The following is a 17,717-nucleotide window of genomic DNA, read 5'->3' on the forward strand; positions in this document are numbered from 1 at the left end:
TATGATGAATAGTTATTCTATAGCAGGAGTAGTCAAACTGCGCCCCTCCAGATGTCCATGGACTACAATTACCAGGAGCCCCTGCCAGCGAATGCTGGCAGGGGCTTCTGGGAATTGTAGTCCGTGGACATCTGGAGGGCCGCAGTTTGACTACCCCTGTTCTATAGTGTATGGAACCTCTGCAAAAGATTTTCATTCTTGGTCTACTGAAATTATTGGATTGAGACAGGAGTAACAAGTTTCATAGCTAGAATAGAAAGTATATTTCATAAGCAATAGTTCCCCAAAGGGGATCTAAAAAAAATAAAATTGTAGGCAAAAAAGCTTTAAATATTTAACTGTGAATGTGGATTTTTGTTTATTGGTGTTGCATGACAGTCATGGAATTTTGGATACTCGTTTTTGTAGAAGATAAGCAATCAGTGTTATGTTCTTAGGCTGGTCCATTTCTGACCTGCATATTTTATAAAGCAGCAGTTATTTTTGTGAATAGACAATTCTTTGGTGGCAGTTAGAGGTTCAGGTCATTATACTGTATGCTTGGTATATCCACAAGTTCTGTACAGAGACATTTCAATAGTAAAAACGAGGCATCATTTCAGAAAGTATCATAAATGTGCATATGAAGTAGCATATATGGAACCTGTTAAACAGAGATTACTATGAGAGAGGGGATTGCTATGTCAGAAATAACAAATTATTTTATCTGTGCATGTAGGAATGTCTCCCTCACTCACCTCCAATGCACACACACAGGGGCTCAGTTCTTTTACTTCCTGTGCATACTGAAGTTAGCATGTTCTTTCCCCAATTTTTTTGTTTTCTGAAAATCCGTGACTACCTCAAAACTTTTCAAACAAGATTACACTTCCAAATTAGTTTGAAAAGAGATGGAGAAGACCAACCTGTTTGGGGACATGTGGTTGGTAGCTGCAAGTCATTCATATGGCATCTAGTTCCACTGATTCCAGATTCAGCATTAATAGCCTTTTTTTGTGGGTTCTAATTAGTCCCACAAATGGGAGTGTTTCTACATAATGCTATGACACAGAATGCCCATTAAGGAGAAGAAGGAAAAAAAGAGTTAAGCATAACTGTTTTATCATTATCAAATGGAGATGTTTCATTGTTACACTCACATACAGACTCATAAGAAAGCTTCAAAATATGAGCAAGGCAACATTTCAGATAAAAGTGTTCAAAACCCACCCCCTATTTTTGACAGAAAGGATAGTCTGCGATGGGTGGTATGGTGTGACATAACAGATAAGAGAGAGTTGTGCTTTAAAGAATCCAATTCAGGTCCAGTTTCTTTCATGAATCCTTTCTTTGTTGTATGGTGATGGTAAAGCTGTCCCACTCTGTGTGATTGCTGTAAGTGCTCTAATACTGTAAGCACTGTATATATCCTCAAATCACTATTAATGATTATGCATTTTGTAAAACATGGTTACATACTTATATGTAATGTAAGATTTGCATTGTTTCCTCTGTGTATTTCTCTTCAGAATGTAACATGAAGACACATAAAGTGTTAGAATGAGGTATGTGCATCCAATAATTATCAGAAATGCTATCAGAGGTAACATTTGCTTTTATTCTCCCAATGCAGATTTTAAAATATGTGTTTTTACGTGTATTGTCTGATTCAACAGACTTACTTTAAAGGTAACTTTCTCTGAGTTTGTGTGCAGGTGGAAGTATATGGGTAAAGCATGGTTCCTTTATAGCTGATAAAACAGTTATTTGTCCCTTCTGTAATATAAGTGCTCATTTTATACATTTTGGTTGATGTGCCCTGTGACTTTTGAATCCCTTTCTTGTATTGCTGCAACCCCTCCCCCCAAGTTATGACCATAATATACAGGAATTGAGCTTTCAAAAGAGTGTATTTAGTACCACATCAAGTGGATTATTATGACCTAGACAAATAAGGAGCCAGCTGGCACTGGTGAAAAAATACTGACCCCACTGCTATGGACATTTATCCAATGATAGTTCAGAATCCAGTGACACACTAAGGTTCTTTACAGAGTCTACAGCTGTCAATTGGACACCATCAAGTCTTGGGAGTGACTCTGCAGCTAACATTTCAGTATTTCCCAGGCACATAACCTTTGTCTTGGATGGATACAACCAGCTCTCTCTTAACCATTGGACTACAGCATCCAAACACTGAGATGGTGCTGAGAGCCCTGCCACTGGCTGCTTATCCAGCAGGAGAAAGAGCTGAATGTCATAACCATATTGATAGCATCCATTTTTAAACCTCCTCACGATCTCAGCAAGAAAGTGCATTTGAAACAGTAATAGGAATTAATGTAGTTTGGATATTGCTCAGTGGATTGTTGTTTTGGCCAAAGAACTGAAGGTATTGTCTCTCCAACTTCAGTCTTTTCATAATGTCCTTTTGAAGTCACACAAACATCAGACATTGTTTCAAACCATTCTTCCTACTCTCTAGGAAATATCTTTCTAGATAGTAGTGAAAGTATTGCTTCTTCCTAATACAACTTCACTTGATAATAAATAACTTTGCTGACAAATCATTGGAACCTTCCTTTGTGCAATTGGATAATTACCATAATTCACTAGTTGGCAGTGGGTCCTTCTGTACTTGCCTGTTTTGATTGATACTTGACGGTTCTGTTGAGCAGTCACCAACATGGTGTGGTCAATAAACTACTATCTTTAGTGTTTGCTTGTAATTGAGTTGGCTTGTCTGTTGTCATTCTTCTATTAGTGAAGCTTTTAATTCTATGGACTTCCTATACGATACATTTTGATTGTTGTCTTTCTTGTACAGAATTTACAGACAGGCTTCGTTAACTCGTGTCAGCAAATAATAATGGTGCTCAGATAATTTAATGTTTGCATACGTAGCCAAAGGGCATGCATATTCTTTCCTACTCCATAGGGTTCATAAATATGTATATAATCACAAGTGTAGCATTTGTGTAAATTGTCAAAGGAGTATTGCATTACCCTAACACCAGTAGTTACTAACAGCAGCAGTTACTAACATGAACAATTTCTCATGCATTTTCAGACTGAGTTTTGTTTTAGAAGAACGTCAATGTAGTAAATTTTTTGAAAAGGAGATATATATCCTGAACGTCTAAGCCTTACAGGTTTATGAGGCAGCTCACAATCATAAAAGTAAAATATAATATATTTATATATAAATCCTCTCAGTTAAGAGCCTAGTTTAAAAGGATCTTTTAGCCTGGTGCCAGGTTAGAACAAAGCAAGCCTATGGTCCCAGTAGTCCTCCTCTAGGAGGGAGTTCCATAAGCAAGGGCTGCTTTGGAAAAGTTTCTCTTCTGGCTTCCCATCTTTATGTAGGTGGAGGACTACAGACTAGGCCTGTCTGGAGGATCTTAATTAATAGGCAAGAAATACAGGAGAACGTGAACCTGTAAGTATCCTGGCCACAGGGGCCTTAAAGGTAATACCCAAAAGCTGGAGTTAGGTTTGAATTCAGATAGAAATCTAGTGGAGTTCTTTCATGATTGCATGATGTAATTCAGCTACAGTGTTTTGACCCAGTTGAAGTTCCCAAGCACCAGCATGATCCCACTTTGATCCGTGACCTTTCTTTTGACAAAGTTCTGGTCAACTGCAGTGTATCTGCCCAGCTCCTGTGTTCTCATGATGTGTATTTTTGGCTTCAAAATATACAGAAAGTTGGGGAAATAACAGATTTCCAAACCTTCCCTCATCGTTCTGGATCTGGCCAGAGGTGGAAAGAACACTGCATGAATGCTGCTGCCATTGGAGGAATGTGCTTCCTTTAGCTAAGACATTAGAATACTACTTTAGTCAGTAAGTCATTAATAAAGGAGGGGCAAGAATGATAGCATGCTCTGTCTGCTGTGTGTGGTTTCACCTTGTTGTTTTTCAGAAGTAGAATCCAAAAACTTGAACCAGTAAGTCACCCAGAAACCAGTTAATCTAAGTTGCACTGAATAAACTATTTATCACTTGTGCTGTAGAAGCGCCATACTTTTAGGCTATATTCAAAGCCCACGGCATGAAAAACTTCCCTTTGGTATAGGCATGAGCAGATCTGCTCCTTGCATGTTCCAGGAAGCTTCACATAGATGACTTTGGTTTACAAACAGAATTAAAGGATGGCTTTGTGACCCAATCAATGTTTTCTTCATTCCCTGTGTGGCTATGAAGAGCAGTTATATCCTTGAAATGAGGCTGATTGTTCTCATGGTGCTTGACAGAATGTGCGTGATGCCTGGCCAGGGCAAATGTAGGTAAAGTTTGTCATGGAGAAAGTGGCAAGGAAAATGAATCTATATGATTACAAGATGTCTTGGAAGAAATATCATGCTTTGCCAGCTGCATTATTTATATTGGGAAAATGGGAGAGCCCTTTATAAAGCAGTTTGCATAACAGAGACAAGCTGTGAGGTTGGCAGTGTGTTAGATTTTCCATACACCCCGGCAAAAAGATTAACCAAAACATTATGTGTTTTATAATACTCTTGCCTTCTTTGTGTAATTATGGTTGTGATTTACAGACTGTGAGCTTTTACAACTCATCTGCTTTTATTGCGGGTTACAAAACTTTGTTCTCTTTTTCACTTTCAAATACTAATCTTATTATAAAAAGTGATTGTGTCAGGGGTTCATTTTTGTAACACCTAGTTAAACTACTTTTTTAAAGACATCACTGTTATTTGTAGAGGTACAGGTACCACAACAGCAAGATGTACATTAACATGGGGAATTTATGGATTTAAGTCATGCTTGATATGTGACTTGAATTATTAGTGTGTAAGAGAAGGTGACATTTTAAAGTGAAGACATTTTTGACGTTAAAGTTCATCTGATGTATCATCTAGATTCTGCCTGCTATCTAAACTCTGTTGTGTTTTAAACAATCTAAAACCCACCCTCACTTGATCTATATTTGTTAACATTCTTGTATTAATATTTGTTGGATTGCAGTAGCATTTCTATATATTTTGTGTTCCTATTCATTACCATGTCCATCATAGGTGAACCAAAAATATTGCAAAGACTTCTTTTTGAGTTAGGAAAAATGTTTTCTGCTTGTGAATCTATTCTTTTGCCCTTCATACTAAGATGTCCAAAACCTCTTGCACAAGCAGAATAATAACAACTAGCAGTCAGTTCAATTCAATAAACTTTTATTGGCATAAAATAACTACTATAGAACCTGTTATAACACAGCATAAACTCTAGTACTGGGAGCCCCAAACTTCATCACTTTGAGACAGTTGTTGAGTGCTGTTCCCAAATCGCTGCCACAGGAGGTGGAGCCAAGCCAAACATAGCTTCTGTAGCAGAAGGAGCATTTTCCCCATTGTATGACCAGATTAGCTTTAAAAAATTAATCATTGTTATAGTACTTTTGTTTTGTTGTACTATGATGATCCATGTCACAACGAACTAGTTCCTCTAAAGCAGTGGTCCCCAACCTTTTTATCACCGGGGTCCACTCAACGCTTGACAATTTTACTGAGGCCCGGTGGGGGGGTAGTTTACTCCTCTACTCTCAACCACTGCCCTAACGCTCTCTGATCGCTATGGTAATGTTTAAACATCCCTTCAAAATAAGATACAGACACGCCACAACAATGAAGTGTGTTGTAATGAAGTGTGTTATTTTCATGGAAAACACTTCAACAATGAAGTGTGTTATTTTCATGGAAATTTGAACTCATGACAATGACAAATCAATGGGAACCCTGAGCTTGTTTCTCTGCAATGAGATAGCCCCATCTGGGAGTGATGGGAGACAATGACACCCGAAATGTGTTGTAAAGGGATGGGGGGATGAAGTAGAGGGCCGGGGGGAGGGGGGAGAAGGCATCCTTTGCAGCCCATCTCCAATTAGTCGACGGACCACATGTGGTCCGCAGCCCACAGGTTGGGGATCGCTACTCTAAAGCCCCAATTTAAAATTTCTTTTTAAAAAGTCTATAGCCATTTTTCTAGTTGTGAAAATATAAGGAGTGCTCCTTATACTTCTGTGAGAAAAAGGACTTTTTAAACAAGAAAGTGGGGGATTCAGAAATACTAGTACATAATAGCAACAGAATATTGTAGCATTATTGCATATTTCATAGTAGGAGTTAACTTTATCTTTGTATGTGTGTGTTTTTAAGCTCTCAGAAAGTCCCTTGATGTGACAGGACTGGTGGCTATGAGGGACTGAGGGAGGGAAAATGGCACTGATATGGGTGAGGCCTTTGAAAATGTGAGCCTTTCCATTTCAGATAGGCTGCCAGTGGGCTTGGACAGCAAGCTTTCTGGAAAGATGGTACCTAACCAAGTTTGAAAAACAATACTCTGAGGATGGGGAAGGCTTTAAAAAATGGATGTTTAGAGGATGGTATTGTGTGATGCTCCAAGAGAAAAAAGTGCTGCAGTTTGGAAGCCAAGGTGGAAATAAACCTTCATTGAAATGCAGCCTTCTAGTTCGCTTCATTTTTTTTCGTGGGTTGTAGAGATAAATCCTTGCCTATTTTGCAGGTTGCTTGGCAACCATGATAGTATTGTTTTGCTTGCCAAACTTTGGTTTCTGTCAATCACCTGCAAGGATTGGCAAGAAAGGAGGGAAAGATGTAAAGTTAAAGGGGGTAAAAAGATAAAAGGTAGGTGGGTGGGAGAGAAAGGAAGAGAGGCTGAAAAGGAGGAGGGAAAACTGAAGATGTGGAGGCTGATAAAGATTGGTTGTCAAGTGGGAGGAAGAAAAAGCTGTAGGAAAAGGAGAGAGACTACAGAAAATGACACAGGAGGGAAAGATAGGATACAGGAGGAGAATAAGACACCCTTCATGAATCCTCATAGTTTCCTCCACCTGTTTCTGTGTAATTTACTTTGATTACAGAATCTGGGAATTTGACAACCCTGATCATTAATCAAATAATTAATCAAAGAAAAGCATAAAATTGTTTCTGAATGATCAAATGGTTGTACGGATTTTGTTGTGATGTTATAAGAGTCCTGAAGACTGAAAATAAGACTTGATTATCAACATCTGCTTAAATATGAATCTTTATAATGTTCTAATGTAAGGAGGTTGTGTTGTATCAGAATTTACTTTGAAAAAATGAATGGATAATATATTCTAACAGCATCTGCTGGAGTGTGCTAGGAATCGCTATCTACTTTGTAGTTAGTACATTTCAGAACATACTGCTTATAATTCATCCATGATTAGCTACAGTGTATTATATATTGCTCTCTCAATGTAATAATGGCATTAATGCCTTTAAGCAAAACCTTGTAATTGTCTTAATTAACTTAAACAGCCATACTGGAGTTTACAGTGTGGTGGCTGTAAAAAAAATAGTTTCAACATGAATGTGAAAAATAGGAGAGTCAAGGAAGAATACAAGAATAATGAGAATCTTATGTTGCTTAACATTTTTACTTGCAATGTTTTGTAAATATGCAGCAGTTGTCAACTTAAATGGAAGAGAAATTTGGGATTGTTTTTAATGAACCTAACAGCTGGGAAGCATTTCCATTAAGTTCAGTGAGCTTTGCTCCCAAGTAACTCTGCATAGAATTCCAGCCTTGCACACATTCTAAAATTGGTGATAGATTTTCCAAAGATGGGTAAATGCAACAGATAGAAGGCACTGAGGTAATTAGAGGGCGCGTAGCTGACTATATTCACTGCTGAGTTTACAGGGTAAAGAAGAATTTCCATACTAACAAATGTAACATCATTATCCTAACATGGGTGTTGTTGTTTTCATGGACCCCCAAAGGGCTTTTTCTTTTGCCATTGTTTGGAGAAATTATTTTTTCTAGAAAGCTGTTGCCATGGGCTATGCTTAGCCCATGCCAGCTTGGCTGTTTCTCCCATCCTGGAGTTGAAGCAGTCCCCATTCTCCTTGCTTTACACTACAGAGAGACTCTATGTTCCTTTGTAGTATGCATAACAATCCTCCAGTGGAGCTAACAACTGGGTGTTAGATTGGCAGAATGTCTCCTGTTTTGTCATCCTGTTATATCAAACATGATCTAATATGGTTATTCTGGAAAAGTGGACTTCCCACCTGAATTTGGGTTAAGAGGGTGCAGTATAACTGGCCATTCTGGTGGGTATAACTAGCCATTCCTCTCTTTAGTTCTTTGTCTTCGACAATGGCTATCTGTTGATGCTGACTTATTGTACATGCTGCCTTGCCTTCAATAAAGTAATCTCAATGCCTGGGACTGCTGTGTGTTCCTCTGGAGAGGGTTTAGGGACTTGCACCCCAGGGTCATGATAGCTCCATGGCAGTGTTCTCTTCTTAGAAACAAAATTGAATTGTGTGGGCAAATCCATAATTGCCTAGGGCAACAAAAATCTTTGAGTTGGCCCAAAAAGAGTCCAAGAAAGAATGCAGAACAGCAAGTTCAGTCACAAAGAAACCAAGTGGTCTGCCTTGGACTTACAACCCATGGCCTGCTTCCATTGTTAAGTGCAGTATGTATGCATTGATCCATTGTCAAAGTTCAAATGGATTGCATTGATAGTGGTATGACAGCTATTCCTGTAGAATGTTATAGTTCAAAAATGTTATGCATAATTTATCAGTCTAAATTACTTGTTTGCAGAATTAGCATCTTGATCTCTGTAGGCTCACATGCATGAGATCTTCTCGAGCCAGCTTGCTTGGAGCAGCAGTATATAAATCCAATTAAGAAATAAATAAGATAAATAAACACACCAGTGACTTGACAATCCACATCTGTAGTCCAGAGTATGGATGACAAAGCACTATATTTGACAGACTTGGGTGATCTTTCCAGCTAGCATCTTCTCTGTTATGGTATTTTAAGAGTTATAATGGAAGGATACACTTAACTTGCAGCGTAATTTGAGAGTTAGTATTTAGTTTTGTGTTGCTCTTTTTTCCTCTCTTCATCTTGCAATTTAATACTTCTGTCCTCTCTCAAACTGTTCAGATCAGAGTTATCTGACAGATTTCTCAGCCTCCCACAGCTCACTGGACTGTAAAATGTTCTGCTCTATCACCCATTTAGTCTCTGTGATCCTTCCTTTATGAGGATTCTGGCATATTTATTTCCTCTTGCTTTGAGGTGCTGTATGTGTTCTTGGTCATTTAACATGATATTTGCTTTAACTCCTGTGTTTTCTGGAGAACATTCTTGCCTTATGTTAAATGAGGGATACCAGTAATAACGAGGCATTATGATTGTGGCACCAAAGGGCTTAGTACTTTGGGGTTAATTAATTCAAATTACAGTTGGTATGTCCTTGGTTAACTTTGATCATCACAGATATAAGGTTGCTGAGTTTTTTGTTTTTGGATTTTCATAATTTTCTTAGTAGTATAAGAATCTTTAATATTTAGTTTTTCCTTTGTTTTACTTGAGATAAATTGATTATACCAGTTAAATAAGGTTTCTAAATCCAGGTTATGAGCTTCATAGAAATTTGTGAGTGGAACTCAAGGAAGGTGATGACCTCAGTCAGCTATAATACTTTAGAATCCACATTTTAAAGCTGTTATTTTCTTCAGGGGAACTGTATAGTCTTGAGATGAGTTGTAATACTGGGAGATCTCTAGGGCCCACGTGGAGGCTGGCAACCTTACATATAACAATCCTACACCACACCTACAGAGTACAATGAGCTGTTAGGCCTGGGAGAGTTATGCCTTGCTGTGTATCAAGTTGACTGCTGGTTGCTGTTGGCTTTGATAAGATCTCCCTCAAAGGCTGAAAGAGCCCTGCCTCATTCTGCCTTTACAGTTACAAGCACTTTCTGTTATTTTGTTTGTTTTTTAAACTTCCCCCCTTTAGTATTTCAGATTTTTCTGAAGACTGGAGGCTTTTTTAGGGTTGTAGAAATAGTTTCCAGATTTAAGCATCCACAGATTTTTGGTAATATTGTTGTGAAACAAAAATGTAGACCATTTACTCTACTTCTCCTTTTCATTTGAGACACTGGATTGGTTTGGCGGTTGAAAACGACTAGGGCAGGACCAGTATACTAGCTATAATAATTCAGATAAGACTAAGGTATTTCTGGTTGGCAGCATAGCCAGTCAGAGACTAAGGTTTTCAACTAGCATGATTGGGGTTGCACTCTGCTTGAAAGACTAGGTTCATAGTTTGCTGTGTTAGTCTATCAATGTTTACAATTGGAGACTTGGATCCAGCCTATGACATACATATCACACCTTTAATGAATTTTTGTTGGTTTGCCAGCTGTGGCTTCTTTGAAAAAAACATGTCTGGCCATAGTAATCCAGGCTATGATCACATTTAAAATAATTTACTGCTGTAATGGATTTGATGTGGGGCTATTTTTATAGATTGTTTGGAAACTTCAGTTTGGCCAGAATGCAGCTGCAGAAATGTTAGCTTGAGTAGAATTGTTTGAAAAACATCTGGTCAGTCCTAGAAGAGCTTCCCTGGCTTCCAGTTTGCTTCTTGGCACTGCTCAAAGGGCAGATTGTTGCCTTTTAAAGTCCTAAATGGTCTGGGATCAGGGTCTACACGCATATCAGAAATGCTTGTATTTGGAATATTTGTCTCCGCCTAATCATTAAAACCTTCAGTGGAAGTCCTGCCTCCTACGGGGGCAGAGTCATTTCACCTGGTGGCTTCAGTTTTCAGCACCACACATTCCCCTTTTCTTGGGTGTGTGCCAAGAGGCAAAGGAAATGATGTGTGGGCATTTATTTCTTGATATTTTTAGCATTATATAGACGTTTAACTTGTTGATTTCAGCTGTTGTTATGTTTCTTATTGATTTTATGGTATTTTTTGCATTTTAGTTTTTGTGAACAGCAATATAAACATGAGGGAATTTCTGGATATATGATATGTTACTGAAACATATTACCAGTATCAAATCTGTTATAATTAGTGATTAATGCCATTTCAAAATGGATGATGTAGATCGAATTCTTTTGTAGACCTGATCACCACCTATGTCATTTGTAATATCAGAACATGTTTGTCAGTGGCTAGCTGTCCATTTTCATTTTGAAGTAACTTTTTGTGCAAATAGGGGCACCCCTAGGAACAAGACTTAATCCCAAGGAGACCTTCTTGATTATCACTATACTTATTTGTGTGTGCCTCTTATGAGAAGGAATTACCTGATTTGTAAAATATTAAATATACCAGATCCCAATGAAGGGTCATATATTCAAATGCTTACCGTGACATATGTAGAAAGCTGGCATGCCAGGATGAAGGGTTTAGCCTGGGCTTTGTCTGACACGCTATGTAATAGCATGGAAAATCTAATAGAAAGGGTGTGTGTGGTAGAGGATTAGTTAATTAATTTCAAAGACTTGTGAGAAAAATAACAGAAATCTGTTCCACACACACAGAAGTCTGTGCCACACACTTCCATTTTTCAGATTGGATTCTGATTTACCTACAAGATAAGAATGTCAGAACAATTTGTATGCTAAACCTGCTGGAGAAATGATCCTCAATAGTTTGATTGTTAAATTATTTGCCATTAATGTGTTCCAGCTCCAGTGTGTTTATAAATTGCTTTGACATACTTTTAACTACATGTGCCTAAGCTTCTTTAGGTACTAAGTATTTTAAGGGATAAAGATTATGGTGTATAAGAGGAGCTCATTGTATGCCTTGTAGCATAATTAAACACCAGGTCTCTAGTTATACTATTACAGTCCTTTTCTTGTGCTGGTCCCCTTATGGCATCAGTTGTAATTATGTTGTTGAGGCAGGTTCAGGTCACATAAACATTTTCTATGCATTCATAAATCATTCATTATATTAAAAAATCCCTCTATTTTTTGTTCGATCACATTTAAGGGAGTTTGGAAGTCTGCAATTATGGGTGTCTTTTCTTTTTGTGGATGTGAGACAAGCTTTTTGTGTGTATGGTGATCCATTCTCTCAGGGAAAGATTGTATCAGAGTCTCTCTGGAGATGGAAGAACCCAAACCTGCTTTAGAACTAATTTTCTTTATTTAGTTCTGTATCCAGAACTTGCTCGATTCAAAGACTCATCCAAAATAGCACACAAAACTTTTATCTATGGCTATAATTAAAGATAGATTCTCAGTTCTTCCAGCACAGCCACCGTGAACGGCATGTTTCACCATTATATTGCTAATAACGTTCAATGTCATTTTGAAAAGTTGATCATAATATTCATGTAAATTAAATTTTAAAAAATAATGCTTGTTTGGGATATGTCAGAATAGGTGAAGACCTAACGTATATTGTTTTTCTTGTGCCGTTTGCAGGTCAAGGCAACTGACAGAGATTCAGGCCATTTTGGCCATATTGAGTATTTTCTATACAATGGATTCCATAACTATGAAAAGTCCAAAGCATTCCAAATAGATCCAAGCAGTGGCTACATATGCGTGTCTCAGGACATTGACAGGGAAGAAGATCTTTCTACTTATGACCTTTTAGTGAAAGCTACAGATGGGGTATGTTTTACTCTTGGATTATTCCTCTCTGGTTCTTTTTTCTTGCTGTTTTTTAGATGTCAAGGCTGTGTATATTTAAATGGCATTCAAGTTTATTTGTATATCATATATAGCTTTGTTTTAGAAAGGTTGAAATTATACGTGGTGGTGGTGGTGGTGGTTGTTGTTGTTGTTGTTGTTGTTGTTGTTATTAATTTATTACCTGCTACTCCCATGCAGGCTTGTTGCAGGTTACAAAATGTCCAACTTAAACACCCATTAAAACCCCATTAAAATGGACAGAAAAGTACCAGTACAATAAAACCAATAGTCCACAAACATGGCGGAAAATGCCCAGCCCCTGCTAGAGCAGTGGTTCTCAACCTGGGAGTCAGAACCCCTTTGGGGTTCACCAGGGGTCATGGCAGTACGCGCAGCTTGGCTGGGGGGAGGGGCACCACCATTGTTGCCACTCATCCTGAAGGCGCCCGCCAATTTATATACAATTTATATAAATTGTATATAACCAATTGATATAGAATCATGAACAATGGGTCTTCACACCATTGGTCAGTTTCGGTTTAATTTCTGCATAATTTTATGGTTGCGGGTCACCAGAACATAAGGAACTGTATTAAAGGGTCTCAGCATTAGAAAGGTTGAGAACTGCTGTGCTAGATGGAGGAGGAAAGATAGACAAAATAATCAAAGTTGGAGCTTGATATCAGGGGAGTCCCATTGATCTTTACCCAACCTCAACCATAGAGCTGGCAGAAGAGCTCCGTTTTACAGGCCCTCTGGAATGCTGGGAAGTCAAATTACTAATTAAAAAAAAACCCAGCAAATCAATGTGGGTAAATCTATTGGCTTGTGCAAACTGTCGGCCGGTTCTGAAGCACTGTTGTGGTCCAGCAGCCATATCTGGGATGCTGTCAAAGATCTGCAACTGATTTGAACACTGGTCCGCTATTTAACAATGGTAACTACAAAGCTGTATGTTAACATACTTTTCATGGTGTGTGTCCTTTTTATTATCAGCTCTACTTTAAGCATCATTTTGCCCACTGGAGGAAATGTACATTATTAAGAGCACAAATAGATTATTGCACTTCCTTTTATGCATTCCCAGCTGTGGGAAGTTTAAGAGTTAAGGGTATGTGCATCTGGAGTTCATTACCATTGATATTGATATTTTCCATGAAATCATCTTGATTGCTTGTGAACCCATTTATTCCGCTGATCAACTACATCTGGCAGTAATGATTTTCTCAGATCAGTTGCATTCTGTGCAGATATTCTCCCCTCATTTTTTTAACCTGCTACATATTAATTTCATTATGTTTGCTTTCATTTTAGGCTCTGACTTAAAGTACCTATGTAGTACATGCAAGGGTTGTGTATGCAAACCCAGAGGTTTCCCTCCTCACCATAGCATCTCTGTAAACAGTTACATCCATCAGTTTCAGGAGGTGATCTCTCTGGCAGTCTGAGGGCGCTCCCATGGAAGGTCACCAATTCACTCCTGTAAGAAATTTAGTGTGGCCCACAGGGATTTGGGATTGTCAAATCATAGTTTGGCTGTTAGGTTTGCACTTTAGGCTGCATACTTTGCATCTGTCCTCTTTTGTGCTCCAGTTCCCTCCCCTACTTCCTTCCTTTATGGTAGTGATTCTGTATTGTCTGAACTGGGCAAACTTTCCTCACTTCACTATTAGGACTCATTGGACACTGTTTGCCCTGTTGTGGGGCTTCACTTGTCTTTGCATTATATAATAGAGTACATGCGGACCCTTCCAGCAGGATGAACAGGGTGTTCTGTGCAGCTGTTTCTATTTGGGGAGTAAGGTTAATTAGGGGGATCTGATGTCCCTGCTCCCCCCTCCCTCTGCAGCACACTTGAGCTGCATCAAGCACTGGAGCCCAGTCATAACATGATATATATCATGCAGTCCTGCTCTCTGTCTCATATTCTGTTTTCCTATATTAAGTAACTTTTGCCTGCAAATAAATATGGTTAAAAAACATTGTAGAGGACAGCTAATCTTTGAGTCCTCTCATTTCATTATCACATGGATTGAATTTTGTAAGTGCTGTTATGCAGTAATAATTTGGAATTTTTAAAAAGCTCTTGAGTTTAACAACCTGATTAAAATGTTAAACAAGAATTGTGAAACAATACACTGGTAACTCTGGATTTGATCTAGCATTCCGTATTCAAGCTGTACTGCTTTTTAAAGAATGTAATTACTTGATAATGAATGTTACAGTTCTTCGAGTTCCCAAGTGTACAGTTAAAGGACTCATAAAAAAGCTTAATCAGATTAAAAGATTCTCTCTTTCATGCTGTATCACAATAGCACTTGTCACTTTTAAACAAAGCAAAATTTATTGGCAGAATCCTATTGTTGTAATTTAGGGGGTGATTGTGTAAACTTGAAAGATCCATTAGGTATCTTGACATTTTTGATTGTCAGAAAGATCACTGTTCTGAAAAAGCATTTGCTATGATATAATGTTCTTTTTCTCAGAGGAGGGTTCCCCCCCCCAATCCCTGATTTTGAATGCTATTTAAGAGGTGTGTTTGCTTTCCCATTTGTTATACAAATTGGGTGCCAGAAGAGAGGAGAAAACCAGCAGGTACAGTAATCTGAGCTCAATAGCAATTTATCATAGTCACAACTCCCTAACCTTCTAAGAACACAAGACCTTGCCTTCAGAATTCAAACAGGAAGCGTTTGTTATTGTTCTGGCATGTACTCCATTCTATTTTTTATAGCTCTATCAGTCAGCAAAATGATCAAATAAAAGTTACTTGAGCTTTAGAAACAAAATTATAGAAGTAATATTCTCTGAGCAGCTAGGTAAAACTTGAAATTGCAGACTTTAAATGTGTTATAACAAATGCAGTTTTCTCACAAAGTAAAAGCATACTTAAAACGATCTTAACATTCTGGAAAATCTATCATATTTTGCCTACGTTTTATTACTCAGTATGATCTTTATGAGACTAGAAATAGCAACTATTGGTTCCTGTAACTAGAGATCTTTTAAATTACCCCTGACCAGTTAAGTTTGTACTGTGTAAAAAGTAAAAGTTTCATGTGCTGCATGGATGTGTTTTACAACTAAAGATGCCAGCCTTTAGGTGATATTTGGGGTCTCCCAGATTCACAGCTGATCTCCAGACTGCAGAGGACAGTTCCCCTGGATAAAATGGATGCTTTGGAGGGTGGACTCTCTGGCATTGTACCATAATGAGGTTCTTGTCCTCCTCCATGTCCAAATCTCCAGGAGTTTCCCAATCTGGATATGGCAACCATATCCCCATCCCCCATTGTTGGACATGGGGGGGGGACCTGGCAACCCTAAAGCAAGTTATTGTAGCATAAACTTTTTTGTGAGCCAGAGCTCACTTGATTGGGACCATATCTCTTGGTATGATGAACATGTGTAGTATCTTAGCTCCTCTCAATGGTGCTTTGTAGATACTATGGTCCTTGGCATGGCAGTGGGTCTTTTTAGTTATGAACATGATCCTCTGGAAAGGTTTACCAGAGATGGTTGGGAGGGTGCCATCTCTATGTTTATTTATGAGATTTATATTCTGCCTCTCAGGCCAGTCAGGGCCACCAAGGACACTGAGTTATCTTTCAGAAGGTATTATGAAAGGTCATGTTCCAAATCCTGACTATTGAGTGGTCTGAGTGTGTGTTTTGCATGTGTGTACTATTGGTCACTGCCTTAGCTGTCCGGTGAATTTTGACCCATCTTTATATTGTTTGGCAAACAGCTATCGGAGAATCTGTTTTGATTACTTACCTCCTGGAGCACGCATGTAATTGTCCCCTGCCTTGTTAGGACATCTTGGGTCCCTCTTTAAATAATACATTAGACTCATAAAGTTTTCATCAATTTGAGTGAAAGCTCACAAAAGCTTATGCCACAGTAAACTTGTTAGTCTTTAAGGTGTCACAAGATGCACTGTTTTATTTGCAGCAGACTTTCAGATGTGTCCCACATATGTTATGTCTTTGTTTTCACTCTTGTGCGAATATATTTATTTGCATGCTTCTATTCTGCCTTTGAAAACAAACATGTCCTCAGGAAAGCTTACAATATAAACAGCCATCAGTACAAAATACTACAGAAATACCAAAATAGCATAGTGTAAGTGGATATAATAATAACAATAGGCATTTAGCAATTTAGAATGTCCAAAATGAGTTGTCAGCTATATTTACTAGCAACCTTGTACAGTAGACTGGCCTTCACACTGATCTGTGTGCCAGAGGTGATTGTTCATATGCCCCTTGTCAGTGGAGGATCTCCTCAATGAGACCTGAGAATCTTCCATCTCTGTCCTCATCCCATGAGAAAAGAGCAGAGATCTGTCATATCATTTGCTGTGTTTTGGAGCAGTTATTGCTATATTTTACCTGCTTGAAAGTTCACCCTTCTATTCACATAGTGAGGAGGAAGGGCCTCCCCTATTATTATGAGCTTTAAATCAGGCAAGCCTATTGTGTAATATATTCTGGAGGTATGTCTATTATAGTTAATATAAAATGATCTGCTGCAATAGAGGTGGGAAGTACTTCTTGCACAAAGACAGGTTCCAAGTATATTCATGCAAATGTAATGAAGTGCTTCTCCTAGCTAAGATGGATGGGGAAGATAATGTGTTGGAAATGCCCATAAGGGTTTAGGATGCAAATCCATGTATTAGGCAGACTTTGTGATCCAAAGCAGTACCAAATTTCTGGCATTAGTCATCCTTTTAAACATCGCTTTTCCTTCATTTGGGGGAAAGTTATGCTATTATTTATCTCTCAAAACCCCTCTCAATACAAAACAAGTTTTGCTTTAAAATTCACCTCTGACTTCAGCTATAGCATGTACAGAATTGTTATCTTTTGTTTTAAGCAATTCACTTTTTCTCTAGACATCTACTGATGATGTTTTATGAGTATGTCATGACAATCTCTGTGCCAACCAAAACAGACAAATGTGGCTGTATGAGCAATTGCAGAAAAAAATAAAAGGCTCATTGAGAGATAGTTGATGATGTCTTACCATCAGAACAATCCATTCTCACAAAAATAAAACAATACACAAAAGATCCTGTGTAATATCCTGAGTGATGCTTTTTTAGAGAACAAATTTTGATTTGATTATTGTTGGAGTGTCAGGGGTGGACTTCATGGTTCTGGACCTGCCAAATGTTAGAAGCTATTTAATTTCAGTAGTTGAGATTTGTCTCTTGAGAAATTTATATGCAGGTCAAGAAGCAACAGTGAG

General features: G+C 38.2%; 1 protein-coding gene across 1 annotated transcript in view; it reads left to right on the forward strand.

Annotated features, from left to right (window-relative positions):
* The window catches only part of DCHS2 (dachsous cadherin-related 2), a 108,714-nt gene that overhangs the window by 27,982 nt on the left and 63,015 nt on the right, over window positions 1–17,717 (forward strand). Inside the window, exon 2 of the mRNA XM_077300054.1 lies at window positions 12,249–12,440. Coding sequence (XP_077156169.1) covers window positions 12,249–12,440 — 192 coding nt within the window. The remainder of the gene's footprint in view (window positions 1–12,248; window positions 12,441–17,717) is intronic.

This window comes from Paroedura picta, chromosome 10, assembly GCF_049243985.1.
Source record: "Paroedura picta isolate Pp20150507F chromosome 10, Ppicta_v3.0, whole genome shotgun sequence".
Lineage (NCBI taxonomy): Eukaryota > Metazoa > Chordata > Lepidosauria > Squamata > Gekkonidae > Paroedura > Paroedura picta.